Source organism: Ischnura elegans, chromosome 2, assembly GCF_921293095.1.
Source record: "Ischnura elegans chromosome 2, ioIscEleg1.1, whole genome shotgun sequence".
NCBI classification, from domain to species: Eukaryota; Metazoa; Arthropoda; class Insecta; order Odonata; family Coenagrionidae; genus Ischnura; species Ischnura elegans.
The window spans coordinates 116035123-116058671 of NC_060247.1; the positions used below are offsets into that span (position 1 = coordinate 116035123).

General features: G+C 39.3%; 2 protein-coding genes across 2 annotated transcripts in view; both read right to left on the minus strand.

Annotated features, from left to right (window-relative positions):
• The window catches only part of LOC124154461 (tonsoku-like protein), a 62100-nt gene that overhangs the window by 14343 nt on the left and 24208 nt on the right, over positions 1–23549 (minus strand). The window contains exons 17-21 of the mRNA XM_046528209.1: positions 21489–21770; positions 20751–20872; positions 8771–8964; positions 7970–8154; positions 363–497 (exon numbers count right to left, since the gene is read on the minus strand). Of these exons, the coding sequence (XP_046384165.1) occupies positions 363–497; positions 7970–8154; positions 8771–8964; positions 20751–20872; positions 21489–21770 (918 nt within the window). The remainder of the gene's footprint in view (positions 1–362; positions 498–7969; positions 8155–8770; positions 8965–20750; positions 20873–21488; positions 21771–23549) is intronic.
• LOC124154462 lies at positions 10993–14790 on the minus strand. The gene is made up of 5 exons (XM_046528211.1): positions 14222–14790; positions 14053–14136; positions 13350–13402; positions 12080–13233; positions 10993–11991 (listed from the first exon to the last, which is right to left on the minus strand). Exons 1-4 carry the CDS (start codon positions 14472–14474, stop codon positions 13168–13170), a joined length of 456 nt encoding a protein of 151 aa, XP_046384167.1. The 5' UTR covers positions 14475–14790; the 3' UTR covers positions 10993–11991; positions 12080–13167.

Consider the following 23549-nt stretch of genomic DNA (forward strand, 5'->3'; position numbering starts at 1 on the left):
TATTTTTTCATCACACCATTTTTCCACCAGTTCATCACAACATTTCCATGCGAATTACATGATTTTAATTCAATTGCATCATTTATGATAGCTTAAAAAGTAGACCAGAGATGAGCTTTATTTTTTAATCATAATTCTCAAGGTATCACAAACATTAAATAATTTTTTTTGTCAAAATAAAAATCATAGTCTAACTTTAATCAGCATTACGTGCGTGCTTAAACGAGTATCCATAAGAACCTGTATTAAAAAAGTAGACTTTCAAATGTAATATAAAAAACAAGCATATCAAAGGACTTGAGGGAAACAGCAGCAACAGCCAAGAATACGAGTGTGTAATACACATGACGAGTCTCTCTCACCTGCAGTGGACAGGAAGCGTTTTGCTGATCCGAGAGCATGGTAGCCCAGTGAGACAGGCCAATGACCGTGATGCCGTTGCATGAGAGGTCGAGCACCACCAAGTTGGGCATGGCCGAGAGGCCTGAGCACAGCAGCTGCAAATGAAAAATAACCACTCTTATTTCTTCCTAAGCTAAAGGATACAGGTACACTATTGTCTACAGTTCAAAAATTAAAAGAATAAGTTGTAAATATTTCAATTACAAATAGAATATACGTAAATATTATTCATACAGTATTAACCATAGCATCCTTGTAGGTACTAACGACGAAAAACATCCACAGGTGTTACTTTAAAATTCTCTACGATATTGCACAGAAGTTTAAACTCACGATGCCGTATTCTTAATAGAGACAAACATCAGTGACCTCAGCCGCACCAACTTCAAACATACGGAGAGTTCATTGTGAATCTGTACAAAAAGGCGAGGGTGGTAATCACTCCAAGACATTTAGTGAAAGCTCCGGTTGGTTCTAGAATTTTAAATGGCAAGCAGGTATTTTCAGTGTGGCGATATCAGGTGAATCTGCAAGTGTTGATAATGCAGTCACCGAAACATTTTCTGATGAACTCCAAGCTGTGATTGAAAGAGGCTCCTTTCCCCCTCAACTTGTGTTGACGAGATGATATTGTTTTGGAAAAGAATTAGTGATGGGTCGATTCCAAAATTTTATCGATTCCGATCCCGATTCCGATTCTGACATTTCGATTTCGATTCTACCGATACCGATTCCATCGATTCTGATGCCATAGGCTCCAAGAAAAATATGACTTAATTCCAGGAAACAAGAAAACCACTTTAAAAAATTATTACTCTGTAAAAGAGTCAGTTGACAAAAGCATCTTTCATATCATCACTATGTAATTAAAATATAATAGCTAAATTTCAAAACAGAAAATACCTGAAAAGTGGTGTTACATGATAGGTATTACTTTAAAATATTGCCACTCATAATATGTCGACCATATATATGTATCCAAACTACAAGGGAGAGCCCTGAGTACAGAAATTTTCATAGCTGTAATAAAGATTACATACTATATATATGAATCATGTAATATTTGGCCCTTTCAAATTCTCAAGCAGAAAAACCAATTATTCTACATGCTCAGCCAGCAGGTTTTGACGTCTCCATGTTACAGTATTACTGCCTGCAGATAATTGCCTTTTGCTACACACTTGTGTGATTGGACAAGTACTTTCCTACCAAAATTGCAAGACTATGGAGACTTTGGAATTTTTATTAAAAATTATATAAACGATTTTTTGGATCTTGAATCTTCATGGAATTCAAGTGGACGAAGCGAACGAACTACAGAACTAAACTTTAGTTTTGTGGAGCCAAAAAAATTCTATACTTCTCACATCATTTAATCAACCTTAAAATCTCTTGCTTTTTTTTAAGTTCAAGAAAGAAACTAAACGCTACAAATAACTATCACATCGGACGGACGCAGTAATAAAAAAGGCTAAAAGAGCCTTGTGGTGTGAAAACTCCCCCTTCCGCGCGACTCACCTCGGCTAAGGTGGAAAGGGAAAAAGGGTATCGGTTGTTTCCTTTCACGGAAACAGTTCATTTTTCTCTCTCTTAAGCATGCTGACTTAATCTCTTCACTTTACTTTAATACCCGAGGCATATTTCTTATGCGTGGGATAGTTTCGAAAATTATCCAATCCTTAGTATTTTCACTCGAGTAATGCGCTAAATGTTCCAGTCGATCTATACATAATCCTTTTAAACATCCTCAGTTTAGTATTTTAAGTCAATGAAGACGATTATCCATGCTTTTAATGACAATTTTCAAGACTAATGTTTTTAAAAACTTGAAAAATCGGCCTCAGTTACCGAGCCCTAGAGTTCCGCGGCGAGTAGCTGAGCCTTGACGCGCCATTGAAAAATCGCTCTTATTTCCTTCGTCGCAGACTTTTTTTTCCTTGATTTCTAATTAGTACTCTTTAGAAATCTCCACTATATATTGTGGTTCAAATTTTCCGAGTTATATGTTTCGTAAACGAAAGATAATGTCTACTTTATGTCAAATTTCACGTGAAAAACGGGTCGGCCATTTTGCGTCGTAAAACCAGACAGATGAGACCCAAAATCTTCAAAAGTCATTGAAAGTATAGGCAAAGCACCAGATCAAAGGTATATTGCGTTTTTTATTCCATAAAACTCATACCAACGCAAAACCACTTGGATAAATTCAAAGATTTTTTGAGGAAAAACGATATCTCGCGTGGCATCGAAAAATTGGTCATGTTTGGGCCTCTATATCTCACTAAAGGTTCGTATGTATGTAAAATGGCATATAAATCTATATCTGGTAATGATTTAAGATTTTTACGCTAAGTTTCAAGTCTCTATCCCCAAAAAGGTCATTTTGAACTTTATTCCAGCTTTTTCCGATTTCGGACCAGTGTGCGCCGGGTAGGAAGACGATCGGCCGCCGCGGCTGGCGTAAACACGTTAAGGTATTCGGCGCCCACGTCGACAATTATAGTGTTTTCGGCAAGCTGAAACTACCTGGCCAAGGCATTAGAATGAATTATCGGCTTTAAAAACTGCATTATTACCTACATGAGTTTCATGATAGGGCTTCCTGCCGGCAGATTGCAGGACCTACTAGCCTCGAAAGCTCTGTAACCTTAGCTACTCGACTCGACATTCGTAATGCTACTCGAAACGCTCGAGTCGAGTACCAACTACTCGATCGACTTTAATTTTCGAGTACTTGCACATCCCTAGAAGATGTGTTGTCATTACGATTACGTGGCGCGAAAATTCAAATGACTGTTGGAAACGCGGTCGTTTATTTTGTTGTTTGAAGTACTACTGGAATCGGAATCGATTTTTCACCTTGGCAAGTACTCGTTTTCGATTCCGGTTCTTGGTCGAGAATCGAGGAATCGAAGAATCGAGGAATCGAACCGACCCATCACTAAAAAGAATGCAATCTCGTTCATTCATTTTCAGGGAAGGAAAACCTGGGTCAGGTTTCAAGGTATATAAAGACTGTTTCACGTAACTGCTGATGCCTTGGAGGACTTCAAATTAAAATGATTTATCACTCATAAACTACGCTAGCTATGAAATGGCATTCAAAGTAGCATTTTCCTGTCATTTTGATGAGCGACAAAAGGGCCTGAGTGACACAATAGTTGTTTTTAGACTGGTTTGAAAAATCGTCAACTGCCGGCAATGCATTACGAACCCTTGAGATAGCTAATGTTAGCCCACCCGCACGACAGGAGGGAATATCAAAAGCATGTACAGTAAACTCTCGATTATACGAAGCAGGATTTTACGAAGTTTTCGATTATACAAAGTGATAGTGCGGTCCCGGCGAAAAGCCTATGGTAAATACATGGTGCTATTCGTTTATACGAAGTTTCGATTTTACAAAATGTTTTGAATTTACGAACCCCGGATCGGTCCCCAGAAGCGAAAGGCATTCGTTTATACGAACTATGGTGAAATATTTGTCAACAAAAGTAGTTACGCCGGCGTACGTAGCTAAAAAAAAATCAGCGCTTCCAACTGTGGTTCATCAAAAGTGTGAAATCGTAAATGATAGTGCAACTTTGGAGAGAAAGGGTTCGCCTAAAACCTCACGGTGGGAAAGTAGGAGTTAAGTAAAATATCGCGACTGACATAATGCCCCTATTTACGTGCCTATTCGTAAACATCGCATCGACAATACTTCGTAGTTTAACATGTCAGGAAGGTCGCGCGGGGTATTTCGTACACTCCTAATTAACCCTTTGCACTGCTGTGAACGTACCTGGTACGTTCGCAAGGCAGGCTGCTGTGAACGTACTTCGAAGACTACTTGACTACTTTTCGCCTAAGCACTTCGAAGGGTCCCTAATCCGGGACCCTTTCCTCGACGAGCTCACCCTCGCTGGCCCCTCTCTTCGACCCTCCGAGCCTTTCTCCCCAAAAGTGACCGCTCTGACTGCATTTTGAAAATCTATCAATCAATGCCATCATCAAAAATAATTGTTTGCATCGCACTCCTGCCAATCAGGCATTCAAGTACGTCTCTGAACCGTGTTTCTGCGATTAGAAATACTGATTTTGTTAACTTTGCTAAAATGGCCAAGTTAATAAAATTGTCATTTTTCATTGCAGGAACACGGTTCAAAGACGTACTTTATTTCCTCCACTGCAATCGCAAATGGCTGGAAATCGGCCGGATTCCCTTTGATAGCGCATCATGAGGATGTTCTCGAGGTTGGTAATTGATACAACTAGCCTACTAGTAATTCTACTGCTATAATATCACGGCTATAGTTGATTCGTTACGTTATAACTTCAGGAAGCTGCAGCGGATAAAATCACGGAGGAGATTAGAGGCTTATAAGATGATTTTGAAAAATTGTTGGAAAAAGCAGGAAGAGCACAGCGCGCAACATCAAACTATTATATTGCCCTTGATGATGATCTCCGGGCTTGCAACAATGGGACGCCGGTACATACGTCGGAAGAAGCAGCGGCCAGGACTAGTCAGAATAGCAGTGACGACAAAGATGAAAGCGAGGAAGTAATTTCACCAAATAAAAAAGAAGTACACGCTGCCCTCCAAACATTAAGATATTTTGATCTGGCTAACGAGTTAGGTCCCCAATTTCATTCCCATTTATGCAAGTGAGAAACCATGGTGGAAGCGGCGATGGAGAAGGGCAAAAAGAAAAAATAACAGTTTTTTAGTAGTATCTTTTGTGTATACAATAGCCTTCCTGAGTAAACAACTTAAATATCTTAAGTATTGGGCTCTATTAACCACAAACTTATTTTTCAGGCTACTCGTAATGAAGACGAACTTCTAACTCTAACCATGAACTTTCTTCTCCCGCGTCTCCCCGTTTTCCCATGCCGAGAGATCTTTCTTTCCGAAGTCTTTGTTTACTTCCTCCCGCGGCCTTCTGCTGATCTTGCTGACACCCACCTTACGCATCCCAAACCCCTCCTTCCCCAGCATTTCTCATTCACTCCCCCCCTAAGGTTACGGAGCTTTAGGGCGTCGTAGAAAAATACGCCCCCCAAACGTAAACTGAGGCAGAGCTGAAGGCCCTTTCCCCACCCTTCTTTCTCCTGCCCCCTCCACCCCACCATATGCTGACCGCTTCTTTCCTCAGGCAATCCCCATCCCACTCTTATTCACCCCACCCACTGGGAACGTTCCCCGATTGTGGAGAAGGGCATGGTTCATCTTTACCTGCAACAGGGGTAAGTTATTAACCGGAGAGAGGCTGAAGAAGTATCTTCCACTGTCGGGGAAATGGTGCCGTGCTTATAATTGTCTCTCTTCTTCTCTGCTGACATTTCAATTGAAATTATTTTCTTTGCTCTTTCCTCACTATATGTATTTACGATTATGGCACGACTATTTTTAGTGCTAAAGCTAAGAAAATCTTTTCTCTACGTCAATGATTCTTTGCATAACTTTCAATACGGCGGAGAAAGAGACACGAAAACTAAATGAGGTGAATGTACAGGTTTTTGCATGTCATTTTTGGGAATTCACGCAAGTGAACCAATACTTCACACACGTTGAGAAATGATGAAGCATCTCTTGTAGGAAAACAATCAATGCGGATAATAACTTTTCTCTCTTTATTTCTCCGATAATGGAAGATGTTTCTCCTGTTGTTTTCCGGTTGGAACCTTGCTCCTGTCGGCATAAAAGAAGAGAGAAATACTATATAAACATAGCACTTCACACCCGGTATGAAGAATATGGTCCTGATGAAGAATAAAGTCTTTCGTAGCAATGTCTGCTAAGATGACGGAGCACAGTATCCGGACAGAGAACTCAAACAGAATTTACTTCAAATATTCGCCAGAAGATAATCATATCCTACGTAATTTATAATCGTAACTGAATCTCAATGAGAATAACTAATGGAAAAGATAGCACAATCAACTGAAAATACGGAGTAACTCGAAATATTAACTTACGAAGGTTATTTTGGAAACGGGTGGAGGCCCTCGTTTTTCTTTTTTTTTCTCGTCACGCGAGCGATAGAGGGCAACATAAATGGCAGTTAGGCCGGCTGCCGCTAAAATTCCGTGGGTGCTGGAAACAAATATATATCTTACGCGAACTTATAAGTTCGCGTAAGTTCAGGGGCGCCGACTTATAAAAAAATATTGGGGGGGCCCATATCGGGGGTCTTGCCCCGGGAAGAGTTTATATTCAAAGTGTGTCGCAGCACCGTAACACTATCATAATTCACACCACTTGTTTTCAGTTAACCTGCTTACTGTCTTATAATTATTTGTTTTAGCACATTGTTGAATGTGTTTTAAAAGGTAACTATCGTCAAACATGGGAAATAAAAAATACCAATGTATTTTTGTGATTTCACCAAGCATAATATAACTTATTATTATCTTGAATTATTGAGGGGGCTCCGCCCCCCCTAACGAAACTTTGAGGGGGCTCGGGCCCCCTCAGGCCCCATGGAGTCGGCGCCACTGCGTAAGTTAGCGCTATTATAATAAGTAGTCGTTATTCGCTCCTAACCACAAATTTATAACATTAAATTCTTATAATAAACTTTGCAATTCATTATTTGATTACGTTTTCTAAACTGGTCGGGAATTTCTTAAGCGATCGTTGATGTTTAAGTATGAACGAGAAATGGGAATTTTATGGTGGTATAATTATTTAACGATCTTTCACAGCATAAATGTATAACAAAAATCCTTTTCTATGAATAATACCGAGAATAACCACCGAAAACATTTAAATAAGACCACTAAAGACAAAAAAGGGCGGAAGAAACAAAAGCGAACATTTTTTCTTGACTTATGAAAAAGGTTTGAAATTACGAAACTCGATTTTACGAAGTGCCAATTTTCCGGTCCCACTGACTTCGTAAAATCAAGAGTTTACTGTACATATTTTTTTTAACATGAATAGAAGTCTTTAAATGCGTGCCTACTATCTTTAAAGATATTTTAAACTATAAAAATTATATAAATAAGGTTTTCTAAGGTTATTTATGGGAATATAAATGGTTTAGAGGAAATTCGATACCCAACATCTATGCTACCAGGAACGCATCCCTATCTTCCCAATGTTAAAACGCTCTCGTATAATGCAAATTCGTATAGCGCAAAGACCCCAAGGAACGCATCCCTTGTGCTATACAAGGCATGGGTGTATCATGACACTGGTATAGTGCATATATAATACACAATTCACAGAAATGCAGATGTGCTAAAACGTCTTTCCATTAAATTGGTTGATAGCTTTGAAAATGGAAAGACAGTATTTTCAATGCTGATATTAAATCGAAGTAAATCATTAACATCCCAGTTACAACCATTGTAAATCATAATGTAAATCGATGTGTTTTAAAAAGGGAGCATTAATGGTTGAAAAATGAACAAATTTTGAGGTAGTATTGAAAAATTCACTGACTTTTCAAGTTTTTTCAGGCTTAAAGCAACCCTGAAACAGCACAACTAAAAATTTTACAATAAATTTTTAGCTATGCAATTTCTTCATAGTTCTTTCAGAAAAAAGAACTATGAAAAGGGGGCAGGATCTCACCTTGAGGCCGGCATCACCAATGTTGTTGGAGGCAAGCGATAGGCGTCGTACTGAGACGTTTCGGTGCTGCCCAAGCACATGCATGATGGGTGCAAAGTTGAGAGGACCAAGGCCCACGTCGTCGAGGCAGAGGGAGTGGGTGGCCTGCCATTCATCCAGAGCCTGCTGCACCTCATCGCTTGGCTCTGCAACAAGAAAACACACATCATTACCCATGCTTATTACATATAAAATCATAACATGGGAGGAAGCCACCACCGGTAAGGCTCTATATCCCTTCTTCACAGCCATGGATTGCAGTGACAAAAGTTTTGCTAGGATTGGGGGCTGAGTCTTCAGATTGAAGGACATTAACTCCAGTAAATATGCAAATAGGAATGCCAATCAATACAACAGAATACAATGTAATCGAAAAATGGTGTAGTGGAACCCAAACGGCATGCCTTAGGAACTCACCAAGTGATTTTATCATGTGTTCCTTGTCTATTGGGAAAATCAACATATTACTCTAGCAGTTGAGGCAGGCATTCGAAAATAGAGCATAAGAGAAATTTGAGTATAATAAAAAATGAGAGAGAGAAAATTAGAGAGAAATCTATGGATTCAATATTAAATGAACATGAAACCGAAAATTGACTCATTTCTATTACATATTAGCATTTAAAATGTCATGCTAGAACCTGCTTTTCTTCACTTTGCGTGATAAGCAAGGTAGAGCCCATACTAGGTAACAATTGAGTGTAGTCTCAAATTCTTTTGAATACAAGAGGCTATAATGCAACCTCTGAAATGTTCACTCACCCACGCGCTTCACAGCACACGCCTTCTCGTAGCTTTCCGCAAGTGGTGGGAGGGAGAGAGAAGTGACGTGACCCTGGAGGACTACGGTTTTGGGGTCTCCAACGAGCGATGAGAGGAGAGAGAGAGGGTCGCTCGGGGACAGCATGGCTCCTTCTTGTGTACGCAATGCCAACTCCACGCTCACACCCTTGAACCTGCAATGGATGAGGGGAGAGGTGCATGAACATTTCCTCCTTCAGCACGTGCTGAAAATGATTTAGAGATACAGTTTTAGCAACTGCTTGGTTTTTTTGTCACATTCAAACCAGAGGATGAAAATGCTTATCCTGCTTGTGTAGCCAGAATGCTAGAGGACATCATTTCACATCCACCGCAAATCGTGTTAGGGTGCCGTCAGCTAACTTGGTATTAAGCACAGCAGCATTCTCCATGGAAAAGGATGAGTATCAAATACATAATACAAAATAATTATTCTTAACATCTATACACTTGCTGCTAATTAAATTGAAACCTGCCAGAAAGCAAAAAAAGTTTTTGTTATCCTTTCATGCTTAAAATGGTCAAATTACAGGAGACTCCCGATTATCCGGGTTGCAGATTAACCGTGCACGATTTTCCCTCATGCTCAATTTTTTCCACGATCTTTAAAAAAATAAATAAAATCGGATGCAAAATCATCATAATGCTAGATATACACCTGGCTTATTATTTCGGCTAGAATCCCCTTGGTAAAACGGAAGCAATCACACGCTAGCTGCATTCACAGGAGAAATCTATGGATTCAATATTAAATGAACATGAATCCAAAAATTGACTCATTTCTATTACATATTAGCATTTAAAATGTCATGCTAGAGCCTGCTTTTCTACACTTTGCATGATAAGCAAGGTAGAGCCCATATGAGGTAAACATGAAGTCTAGTCTCAAATTCTTTTGAATACAAGAGGCTATAACCATAGATATGACATTCAATGTTAAAAAGTATAGATAGCGTAGTGTAATGGACGACGCGGCTGGGTTTGCCGTAAACTAGCACCCTCCCCTACCACTTTCCCTCCCCTCCAGTCCCCATTCCACTTTTATTCTTGCGTTGCGTGTTGCATGCTGTAGGGATACTATGCGGGGTATCATTGAAATAAAATCACAAAATGTGCAAAGCAAATGCCAATTTATTTTATAAAAATTAACATAAAAAAGTCACATGTAAGTACAAAAAAGTACAATGATTTCAATTAGTAAATAAATAAACACTAAACACAGTTCGTTGTGGTCACTGAACTGTACAGTGACTACTATGATAGTACTATGATTTTGTAAACCGAAAATAGGGAGGAAGCCCATTAAAGTAACATGAATGACATCATACACATAGAAATATTTATATGTAAACATGAATATATGTAAATCAATAGTAAGAATGATTTACATAGTATGTAACAATGCTAATTTATAAATGTTTTTTGATTAAAATTAAATTTTTGAATAAACTCATGAAAAGCATGGGGAAATAAATAAAACAATACTAATACATGACAACCGAGCCCAACCGAAAGTTAGAAAATTTACATAAATCAGAGGTAATTAGCAAAGAAGCATACACTGTTATCGAATTGCATGAATATTGTTATTTCAATTAGAAAAGTAAAAAAGTGAATTCAAAAATATCTTAATGAACATACATTAGTAGTAGAAATGGGTAAACCCTTTCCATTGAGTATAACCCAAAAGTACCAAGGTCAAAAGTGAAATATACTTTGTTAAGAATCCATCTTTCATACTAATATTAATAACAAATCTTTGAATGGTACAGATGGCAGATTAAATATATTTTCACTATATCATTCACCTTATACACCATTTTCACCATGGGCATTATGTCCACACAAAGAATTAAAAAAAAATATTTAGATAAACTCGGTAGTCGCTATAAGCGACACAGTCACTCCAGGAAAGATTGCTGAGCATCCCCCACAGCAAAGTAGGCACTCAAAAGGGTTAGCTCAATACTCAGCAAAGGCAACCCTGTTGGAAATTTTCAATTCCGTTCAATTGAAAAGTGACAAATTTCAATTGAATATATGGAAATACAATTGAATCCATGTATTCAATTACGGTTATCAAGGTTATTTTTTACTTTTGAAGGTCTACCACAGCATCACCGATTATGCTTCTTTTTGGTGTAATACTCTTGTGCCAATATGTGTACAGTGTCCATATCTTCTGGGTGTGCAGTGTGTTTGCCTCTCAGATATCTGTTGACACTGTTGCACCAATAAGTGACAACATTTCTCACTACAATGGAACAAAATCTTGACCCATAGGTGGAAATATGATGATAACAGGCAATTCGTGACATGTTAAGAGTAGAAGTTAAAATGTTTCTGAGGTGGAACCCCACACCCAATTTATGAGCGAATGTTGGCAAGTTTTTGAGAATTAAGTTTACGGCTTCTTCATACGTGTCAATGAAATTTGCAGATGGGAGTGTAGTGTGAGGGTGAAGACTGTTTTCCTGAGCAAACGGGGCAGTGTATAGGTTGTAATTTGTGAAGCACATCAGCTGCTGACCAAGAACTAATTTCTATGGTGGAACCCATATCCGAGGGGTAACTGTCCTCATCTGGTGTGGGGGCGTCATCATCCTCCAAAACATCGGAGGTCACACCAGGGAGAGAAGATGATGTGTGTGTTGACTGCCTTAAAATTGTTAAGTAATTTCTAAGGTTGTCAAGCACCTCACAATCATCTTCTTCGCAGTTTGCTCCAACAGAAAGGGATGCCACCATATCAATAAAAATTAATCCCTTGTACGCACCAACAAAATTATTACATGTAGGATTAGCATTTCTAAAGCCATAACTTCTAATGGATCCAAATTTATTCTCTAAGGGATCTTTATTAAGATTCCTAGGAGAAAGACATTTGAATCCATTAGAGCTCAACTTGAGCCATAATGCCTTCATGTTCTTAAGTGCTCTAACCCAATTTTTTATGGAAGGGGTCTTACTGTCTCTTTTCCCATCAGTAAATGCTATTGACTCTAGGACCTTGATGGCATTAGCCCAGAACTCCATGTGTCCCGAGGAAGACGTCAGTGTGCAGCGCAAAGGCTTACCTGGAGGTGGTTGCCGGCTTTTTCCATTTACACTATCAAACAATTTGTCAAAAATATTTAACAAATCCACGGTTTCCACCGCTTTGGTATCTAAACCATCAACACCTGGAATAAAATGAAAAATAATAATTTAGAAAAGTCAATACAGAGTGCTTAATTACTAATGACATAAATTATGAAGCAAAAGACTTACTCATACTTGCCAACAACCCCATCACAGAGGAAAGCCTCTGGCTAAAAACTTGGCTGCAGTAGCTGACTTTCATCTTCTTTACCTTCTCCGGGACAACATGAAGGTCTGTGAGGCTAGGCACAGCCCTGTATTCACGGTGGTCAATAACTGAAGGATGTGCTGCCAGGAGGCAGTTTTGTTCTCCCCTTGCAAACAAAACTTTAAATCTTTGATCAAGAGTCCATTTCTAAAGCCTTTTAACAGGTGAGGAGGGTCAAACAAGGGTATTACTTGAATGTCGCCAACAGAAAAATAATCTCCCCTGTATTCCCCACCAGACCAGAGGACGGATTCCCTCGTCTCTGAACAAAGGCATGCAATGGCAGCAACATTAGTTGACCTCTGGTCATATACAGTTACACAGATTTTAAGCCAGATAAGGTTAGCTTGTTAATGACAGCTTTTTATAATTTTGATAATGCAAGGGCCTTTATTGTTGCTGAAGGGAAGACATAGGCCACTGGCTGTTTGTATGACCTCCTCAGGCCCCTCACCATGAAAACTAAGGCTTTATCTGCAAATCTTGGAGCTCTCTTTCCACCACCTAGGTCTTCAAAACCCTCAATTACATCAAGGTGTTTGAGAAACGCTAGCTGGGGAGACAAAGCCAACTCATCAAACATTAAAATGCAATGCCGATCAATCTCTGTCACTTTCTTACGGACAGTGACAGACAAGTAGTCAAACATGTCATTATTAATGCCTGTTGAGATAGCTAAACCAGATAATAACCTTAGTAAGGCCCGCCAAGATGGAAGTACAAACCATTTAGAAAGGAAATCATATGCTTTCCACTTCTTTTTAGAAGAGAAAGGGCCCAAACCTTGTACTCTAATGGGAACCTGTGACCTTTGCCTTTGAGGGAGGATTCCCTAATTTGACACTGTAGGAACATTGACAAAATTCGTGGTAGACCTTCAAAAGACCCTGGACAAATATTTAAAGTTTTCTCTGCAGCTTGAAGTCTCTTTTTGAAACTAACAAGGTTTTTGGAAGAGTGTTGCACACTCCTCTGCAAACGCTTGGCAGTTTCATAAAGAAGTTTTGCTTTAGGAGTCAACTCCACTGCTTTCCTGACACCAACACGATGTAAGACACCTTTCATTCCCTGGCCTCTGAAAGTACAAGGGATAAGAAATAAAATAATAAGGCATTGGGAAAACAATTATGGAAAAAAATAAGAAGATATGGAAAATCAAACGTTAAATGAAGCAATACAGTTCATCCTCACCTTGCAAAAGCTCTCCTTTTGACGGGAGTTGATATTATGGGGTGGTTCTGCCTCTGCAAGAATTACAGTTGACAAATTAATTAATCAAATAAATGAGTCAAAAATTACAAATAACCATATTTAAAACTGAAACGAATCTCTCTGTCCCACACCCTCATTCTCCCCACCTCTATATTTTACTCAAAATTCAGAAACTCAACCATTCTGACCGACCAATCCATCCATTTCTGTATTCCATTGAATTCCATCTCCTCTTTCCCTTCCAAATCATTCTCTTAACCACTTCCCCATATTATTTCCCATCACGCATTATTTAATTCTGATGAAGGAAGCAGCACTTCCAAACTTTAATCAGTAATGAGTTTCTCAATGCTATCATTCATGTGATGTGAAACGTCTTTAGGATGACTAAGAAAAATATATTCATATAAAATCCGAGACATAAAAATGCATTCACATACAAACAAAGCACAATGAATGAAGAAAAATTAAATTATTCCACAAATTCCCTTTCCTAATTACAGATGCCAAAGTGCAGCAGCATTTATTTTAATTTAAATGGTCCGTCAATGGTATGAACTCTAACATTGATGCAAAGATGAAATATGAATACAGTCTGAACACTAACCAGCAGATGCATTATCTTGATTGATGAAATAACAACTCAATCATGAATTGAAAAAAGTCTGACAGTGACACTCACCAGTGGTCATTGTTGGAAATGGTGCTCGAGCAGTGAGCTCTGATGTGCCAGGGTATGTACATCCGGTACCCATTAAGTCTTTCACTAGAAAATTATGGATAAACATATCAATTTTTAATTCATAGTCAGATAAATGGAATTTTTTCTAATAAAACTAAACAACAGGTACCAGGAAGTTCTCTGCAGGGGAGAGCATTCTTCTTGAGCTTATTGGTGCCCACCACAAAGCACTCTCCTGCAAAATGCCTCTCGCATACACGTTTTGCTACGTACACCCTCAAAGGATCCATTTCCTTTAGTTCTTCGTTATCCGCCAAGGCTAACCACTTGGGGAACCTTTGGTAAATGTCAGAGAATGGATGAGGTAATCTGTAACAAGACGTAACAGGAATAGTATTAATCCTTTCAATAAATTGGTGCATTTCCTGTCACAGATGCACCACTAAATTATACTTTCACATTAACATGAAAACCACTGATAGGCCAAGAAGAACAATACTGACACAAAGATATTCCCCCCAAGTAAGATACAAAATAAAAATTTGTTGCAAAATTGTTGTTGTCCACAAAAAATTTGAAAAATACCTCATTCTATGACTTTTAGTGTCTTTACACCCACGAACAATACATTTTGATTTCCCTTTTCCCAAACCCATGTTGGTCTTCCAAGTGCAAAATCGGTGTCTCTCTGGCAGAAGCAATTTCTAAACTGAATACAGACAGAACGAGCATATGGAACCCAAGTAACTTGTGCCAAACCACATCCCCCACACACCCCTGAGTCACTCGCCCACTCCACCCCCCCAGGGATGCAAAAGGTTGTACCCAGCTAATGAAAGAAAACAAGCAGCATCCAGGAGATGGTGGAACGAATCCTGGAAGTCGAGGAGCTGGGATCGCGGCAATTTCCCCATCCCTTCCCCCACTCCCCCTGCCACATTACAGGCCTCTTCAGGGGTTGCTTCGCTCCGAAAGTGACTCAGAGACCCCGATGAAAGAAAAACACCGACAGGGATACACCCAAGTATACCTTTTTCACCCCCTCCCCCTAGAGCTTAAGGGGGGGCAGCCATGGGTCACCCAAGGCAAGCAATCCCCACACCTGGAGGGTAATAAAATGACACGCACGGACGAAAACACTTCCTTGCCCGCCCCACAATAGACCTACCCCAAAAACATGAAGGGTATAGAAATACTTATCTTATGAAAGGATGGCAACAGCCTGGCTTGCATCTCCCCATGCCTCTCTTGTCGACGCTAGGTCCTCGCACCCCCACACACAGCGGACTATAATTCTTCGTTGTCATCACAAATTGCGGAATAGGAACACCACAAAGAAAGTTCTTTTCACAGTGGCCACTTCACTGCTCTGAATCCGAAATTATTGATTGTTGAAACACACTACATAATTCGTAAGCTAAATCGAGATCATCATATAAGCATTAATGAGCTGAATGTACACGACTACCTACTTAATATGATCACTTTTTCGAAAATATCATGTTGTCAACCACTTCACACACCATATGCAGGCTTAAAAACATGATGTAGAGAGAATTAAACTAAATTAGAATCAACAGATATCTACAAACAACGCCTAAAAACGAATATCCCGAGAGCGTAAGATCTAACCAGAATACAGTTAGTAGATGTTTTCATATCGATCAAAATTTTCGAAATGAGGAGACGAAATTTCATTGGCCGATCCATGATTGGTCAATGGGTGAGACAGAGGAAGCACACACATTTCCTATTTATTATTAAAGATACCAACTGAGTGACATTATACAAGTTATGAAATAATTTTTTACGCAATAACTTTTATTAATCAAAACTATCTTACGAAACCGTAGCATTAGTTCAGGCGAACACTCGCCAAACCGCTGGTGTCGCACGCTGTCAACAGTTTGCCCGCCCTGTGCCTCCACTGTGGCTATAACACAACCTCTGAAATGTTCACTCACCCACGCAATTCACAGCACACGACAACCGTTATCTCCACATAAAACCCAAAAATTATGCTGCCTCTCACATAAGGGCATATTTTAGAACAACATCCCAGAAACAGGCAACCCACCCTGACAAATATCTTCATTTCCCCGACATTTTCTCTCTCTCCTTCATATCATTAAATAAAATTCTTACTTGGCTCAGGTAATCGTGGCCAACTTCACCTGTGATTAGAGTTTTCCAGGGAAATATGCATCATAGTTTTTACAAGATAATCAACAAAAAAATTACTTGGAATAGCTTATATTGAGGTCAAATTTTCCATGATGAAAACATGGTGAAACCAAGCATGAAGCTCTATTTCTTTTAGAATTTTCAGGAGGTAAGAAAGAAATGCTCAGAGATAAGTACACCCATGTCTCGTATAGCGCAAGGGATGCGTTCCTGGTAGCATAGGTCTTGGGTATTGAATTTCCTCTAAAACATATATATTCCCATAAATAGCCTTAGAAAACATTATTTATATAAATGTTTATAGTTTAAAACATCTTTAAAGATAGTATGCACGCATTTGAAGACTTTTATTCACGTTAAAAAAAATTCTTTCGTGCTTTTGAAATTCCCTTCTGTCGTGCGGGTGGGCTAACATCTGCTATCTCAGGGGTTCGTAATGCATTGCCGGCAGTTGACGATTTTTCAAACCAGTCTAAAAACAACTATTGTGTCACCCAGGCCCTTTTGTCGCTCATCGAAGTGACAGGCAAATGCTACTTCGAATGCCATTTCATAGCTAGCGGAGTTTATGAATGATAAATCATTTTAATTTTAAGTCATCCGAGTCATTAGCAGCTACGTGAAACAGTCTTTAAATGCCTTGAAACCTGACCCAGGTTTTCCTTCCCTGAAATTGAATGAACGAGAATGCATTCTTTTCCAAAAGAATATCGTCTCGTCAACACTAAAAACTAGTTGAGGGGGAAAGGAGCCACTTTCAATCACAGCTTGGAGTTCATCAGAAAATGTTGTGGTGACTGCGCTATCAACACTTGCAGATTCACCTGATATCGCCGCACTGAAAATACCTGCTTGCCGTTTAAATTCTGGAACCAACCGGAGCATTCACTAAATGTCTCGGAGCGATTACCACTCTCGTATTTTTGTACTGAATCACTATGAACTTTCCGTATGTGTAGACCGCTTGGTTGAAGTTGGTGCGGCTGAGGTCACTGATGTTTTAACTTCGTCTTCATTCAGAATAAGGCATCGTGCGTTTAAACTTCCGCGCAATATCGCTTTGACGTTCTCCATTTTCAAAGCAATTGACCTATATCAATTTCTCTTCTAGGTTTATGGTTTTTCTTGACAAATTCTTGATTTTTCTACCCGCATTCCTATTTTTTGCCATTTTATCTTGGTTTTTACTCTGCATGGCTCTATCTATATCACCTTCTACTGCTGAACTGTATTCTTGAGACACAGAGGGCCTACGACTGCGGGGAGGGAACGAAGCTATTGTGTTTGAGACTCTATAGGGGACCCTCTTATATGTTGATGCTATTCATGCGCAACTCGGCCACCACTCCATTTCTCCCCCGTGAATACCGATTTCTCCCCCGTGAATACCGATTTCTCCCCCGTGAATACCGATGACCTTGAAGGCTTTAGCGTAGACCCTCTACCTGGAAGTCAATCGCCTGATAACCTATGACGGCAAAAATTACGTCTCAACCAGTATTGCTTAAAAAAAACTCATTTCCACAAGCCCCACGCTTAATTAATGATCTAAATTAACTCATTCTGTTAAGGAGACGAGATAAATTACTTCGGTAGGACGGCTATCTGGACCCAATGACGAGTAATACTTTTGGCCATTGCACAGCAATGGATTTCGATTAATATACAGTAAAACCCCTTATTTACACTTTTCTAGGGACCCAAGAAAAAAAGTGTAAATTGCGGGAAAATGCAAATAGCGGGAAATAGAGAATTTTCACTTTTATTCATATAATGGCTTTGGAAATGTTAATTTTTTAATTGTTCACTAAGCATTATTCCATAACATTGTTTCCCTCAGAAGCACAGTGTTTTTGCTGACAGCAAAAATTGAAAAATAATCCTGTTTTGTCTGCATTGAAAACATCTTTTGGGCTGTGACCCTTCCAGAACTCTAATATATTCAGATTCTTTCCACTGAGTTGCTGTCTCTTTGTTAACATCTTTGCTTTCACCACTCACCATCTTATATACAAGACTGTACCTATTATTGAATCTATCCAACCAACCATTATTATAGATGCCATGGAATCTTCGATTCCCAATCTTGTGGGGAAATACTTTTTCTCAAGGGCCTTTGAGCCTGTTTACACGATATATTAGCACGTACGATTGTAGGCAGGGGCAGATCCAGGATTTTTTTCTGGGAAGGGCGCAGAGGGCCTGACAGGCAAAAGATCTTGTTTAATTGAGATTAAAAGCAAGATATAACGATGACTTTAAACAATTCTCTTTATTTTTATATCAAAGTTATTCTTATTGAATTAAATGATTAAGCCTCCTTTAGTAATACACAAAGCAAAGCAAACGTAATGATGACCATCAGGCGGATCCGGGATTTCTTTCTGGGGGGCACAAGCAGTGCCATATCCAGGATTTTGTTCTAGAGGGGGGGGGGAGGGCACAATGATACCACGTCATACAAAAGGAACGCAATGATAACCGGACGGTATTAAAAATCTTGCATATTTTTTAAGTGTCTGGGGGGACACGTGCCCCCCCCCCAATAGAGCCTCCTATGATAACCGTATGCAAATTTTGTCTATTTTTTTAAGCATCTGGGGGGGGGGGGCACGTCCCCTGCCCCTAAATCCTAAATCCGACTATGAATACATGAACCAAATTTGAACAGGTTCTATTTTCTGTTCATGCATACGCACAAGTTGGGTGAATACACGGTGCATTTTCGTGTTCATAACTTAGACATTAACTTGTACGGGTTAATGTACTATGTAAACAGGCCTTTAGATAACACCATTTGCAGGGACATTTGATGATCTTTCACCTAAAAACTATTCTTTTCGAATTCGTTCTATTTCTTCTTACCTGGAATTCTTCACATATATTCTCTTTTTTGATAAATGGCCGCACTGGTTTGCATATTTTACAATGACATCGCGATTTTTCACCACGGTATTGAATGTTGAGACTGGGAATCCGATCGGATTGCCAGTCCCAACATTCGAGTTGCTTCGCCAGCGTTTGAATCGATGCGGGTTCCGGTGTGGGAATCGACTAGCTCTAAAAATTTCATTTTCTCGTCAATTAAAAATGTCCGTTTTTCACCTCGAATTCCCATTTTCAAGCCGGATAAATTCTATTTCCTGTACGAATTGAGGGTAACTTGGCAACACACGAGTGTCTGAACTACTCCTCGGCGATCAAGTGCGTAGTACAAACTGTCTTGCGACTTCATAATTTTTGAAATTTACAATAGTTTGCGATACACTGCTACTTGAATGGGATAATTCAAGTTTAAATAAGTTTTTTAAGTATTTAATTAACCCATAATTGCTACGCAACTGTTGAATGAAGTCAGCGCAAATGATCACAGTTGTCGGTCAAGTTTTAAAGTTACGGCATTTATCACGTTTCATCACGTCTGGTTTCCTTTCAAACTCTCGTATCAAATTATCGACTACATGATTACTGTCAACATTCCTTCAGGAGTTCTTGCATTATAATTATTACATAGCTCGATTGCTTAAAACACCTACTTTCGTATCATGAATCTTTTCGCCGCTGACAGAAAACGAGATGACGTAGTTCAACTTTTCGACGTTAGTGGCGTTCTGTCCCGCCACATTCAAATTCTTCCCGAAAATAATTCTCATTACGTCTCTCTCTCTCGGATTTTTAAATAAAAATGCGCGAAAGGAAGCCGAAAGACAGTTTTTATGGGCTGATATGCACGATTAATTGTTTTAGTACGCAAATAATTTTTTTTAGTCGGCACGTCGTGGTGCACATGGCGGGAAAACGAAAAAAACACGGCGTAAATACAGGGTTCTATTTACATTGGAGAGATAGGAAATATGACGGGACCCAGAAAAAAACTTGCAATTTGCGGGAAAACGTAAATTCCGATAACGCAAATACGGGGTTCTACTGTATAAACAAAAAAGAAGATTTGAGGCAAGCAATAATAATAATATGCGTAAATTGATAGAAATTTCGTGTGTACTTAACGCAAGTTCACGTTTTATCACGAGAGCGTTTAAGATTTTTGATTAGGCTACACTGCGTTGCAATGTTTCCCCGAGGAACGAATTTGCGCTGTATCGAAATTGCGCTAATCGAAATTGCACTATACGAGACATGGGTGTATTAACAATTCTAGGTAATGTAGAGCAGTAAGAATACAAATTTTTTCTTCTAGAATTTCTAGGAGGTAAGAAAGAAATGCTCGGAGATAAGTATTAACAATTCTAGGTAATGTAGAGCTGTAAGAATATAAATTTTCCCGAAACAATGACTAAAAGATTTTATATAGAATAAATTAATTTCCAACGGCAAATTTACCACATCTTTTTGTGCCAAAGATGCAAACCCTTAGCCAGCTGACAACATAATGGTTACTTTGATCCGCTTGTCATGACATAAATTTTCCCAGATGCAATGGACAAGATTACCTGACTTTTCTCCCTTGACCCTGCCCGACAACAACCCTGAGCACTCAATCACCAACCACTTACTCCTGGTATCTCCGTGCTGCTTCCTTAGCAAGGCAGCCAAACGTGGTGGCATCCTGACTGAGCGGCACGAGCAACAGCTCCCCCTCCACTTGCACTCGTACCACTTGCACCAATGGGCTTGCCTAAACGAAGACATAAAGGGCGTGACTCAAACCTCCTTGGGGAAAAACTTTAATAAACTCAATAACACAGTCCTCCCACCATTAAAACCCTCATAAATGTTGTATATTTCAGGCCTGCTGCAAGTTGTTTCCAATTCAATTTCCTTGGAAAAAAAATTCCCCAGCCCAATACACTAATTTACTATCCTGGTTCCTTAATTCTTACTGCAATTTTACCGAAGATCATACTGATAGTTTTAAACCCTTTCAGTTCATCCACAATGTCAACTTAAGGTAAAATTTTCACAGGGATTCTAGAATCTGGATAGCATAGTGGTCTGCAGAGGTGCCCAGAAAGCCAAAGGTCCATGGATCGATTTCCAGTCCAGGGGAATTTTGCCAAAGGCAATTAATGTGAACATAAATTTATAATGAACATACCAAAATAAATATTATAAATGGGCAAGAATAGCTGAGATGAATTGAATGGTGCTTCAAACATTAAAAATCATGAATTTCTTGGGACAGGGATAACTCTGACATAGTTCACCCATTCAATCTGATAAAAATGCTAAGCTTAAAAATTCACGAGTTCACAAGGAGGAGAAAGGGGACACTCATGGTTGGGCCCACTCACAGCGAGGGACGGCAGAGGATTTCTGGACTGCTCCACTGGCGTGGGGGGCCTTTGGGGTGGTGGTGCCATTGGCACGTCATTGGCTGGACTCTCCCTGCAAACAGCCTCCCTCGCATTGCAGAGGCTAGGTTCCACCACCAAGGGCCTTTTTGTGCGCTTTGTGGGAGGTTGTGCTCCAAGGTCATCCTCCAGCCAGTCATCCACGACTATCTCACCCTCTGCCACAAGTGGACTCTTGTCTGATGTGCTGGCCGACTTAATCCCACTCCCTGGCTCCTTGCCCTAAGAGGGAATGTGCACAATAGCCTTGAAAGAATATATATGCAAACAAAAGAAGCAACAGCTACTGATGACACTACCATACATCATTGCAGAGTACAATGGAACAATTTACACTGATAAGTCTACAGAGGCAAAAGCTTAGGTGCTTTTGATGTGTAAACATTGCCTAATTTTGGGGACTACTGGTCACAAATTAAAAAAAAAACAGCAAATTGTTCCTTCTCTACCATCCAATCACAGGATAAATATGGACGTGCCACTTCATTTAGTCTATTAGCCCTGATGAGTAGAGCAGCAAATTTTTTTTCAAAATACTACAAAACACTGTTAACTGGGATAAAGAAAAATAATATTCTCCAGAGAAAAAATTACAGTAGTTGGATATTTTACTATCATTATGATGATATGGATGCGAAAATTCCATTCAACTGCTGATCACAATTCCGGTAAAGTAACTGGAATTAGTTCTCCTTTACTCATCAAGTGTTTCTTTTTCATTATTCATTCTTCAAAAGCTACAAATGATTTTCATCAAGGTATCATGCAAACAGACAGAAAAACAGCCTCATGCTTGGAAAAGTGAAATTGAAAGTAGCGATCTCTAGCATGAATTTTTGGAATCTGCTAATCATTGTTAATGAACAGCTATGACTTCATAATTCCACATAATTTAGTTGACTAACCATGGTTTTCATGAGGGACACCATCATCAGGTACAAATACATGCACAAACCGGGACTAATACTGGTGCATCACTGTGTATTTGAACCCGTGTGTGTTTCTGATAATGATGTTCCTCATCAAAGCCATGGACAGTCAACTAAAACTCCTCATGAAGATACAGTAGACTCTCATTAATATGAACAAGTTATTACGAAGAACAACCTTATTACGAAGTAAATCGTTGGCCCTAATGAAAAGGCTAATCCAATCTATAGTAAAAGAAACGTTATTATGAAATTTTCGCTATTAGAAATTGCAAACTTCAGTTCCGCTCCTGGTGGTTAAAAAAAGAACTTTACTACAAAGTTCCACGGGTAAAATATGGCATTTAGGTCGAAATACACCACGGTACGTCATAGGCATTGCACTAGTTCACATTCTCCATGTGTACTGTGCCCAAGACTGGCAATTATGGTTTTTTCTTCACTAGGATATACTTCAGTATCCATGCAGCGTAATATAATAAGCTTAAATTCTGCGGAACCATGGTAACTCACTCATTACCGCTCGTAAATAGGCCGTACAGTAAGTCCTTTTCTTGCACAAATTTGATTTATCAACTTAAAGAGATACTGGCTTCCGAAAGGGGTGCCCTAAATTTCAAATTTGACACTTATGGAGTTGGCTGAAACGATGCAGTATGGCTTACAGGAGCTTGCACTTTGAGTACAGTCTGAACAAAGTATCAATTAATCCATCTTCAAGTCTGAGCTGTTCAGTGTTTCGCCCGTTCTTCCTTCCTGTGGACAGAAAATTTATTTCTGCTCCAGCCGTGTCGCCTGCGCAGGTATGTAGATCATTTTGTCACAATCGTGAGTTAACGCTTGCAATACAGTGTTGAATTCTGTAGGATACTACACTTTTCAATGCCTTGCACAGGTTTATTAAAACTTTCGAACAAGGTCTCGGTATGCATCTTGTTCGTATATCGAGGATTCACTGACTTTGTTCATAATTGACTCCCGTTTACGAGGCGTGTTTTTAAAGTAAGTACCGTTTTGACATAAAAGAACAGCAAGTAAATTTTTTCCAAAAATAATTTATTCACTTGAAAGG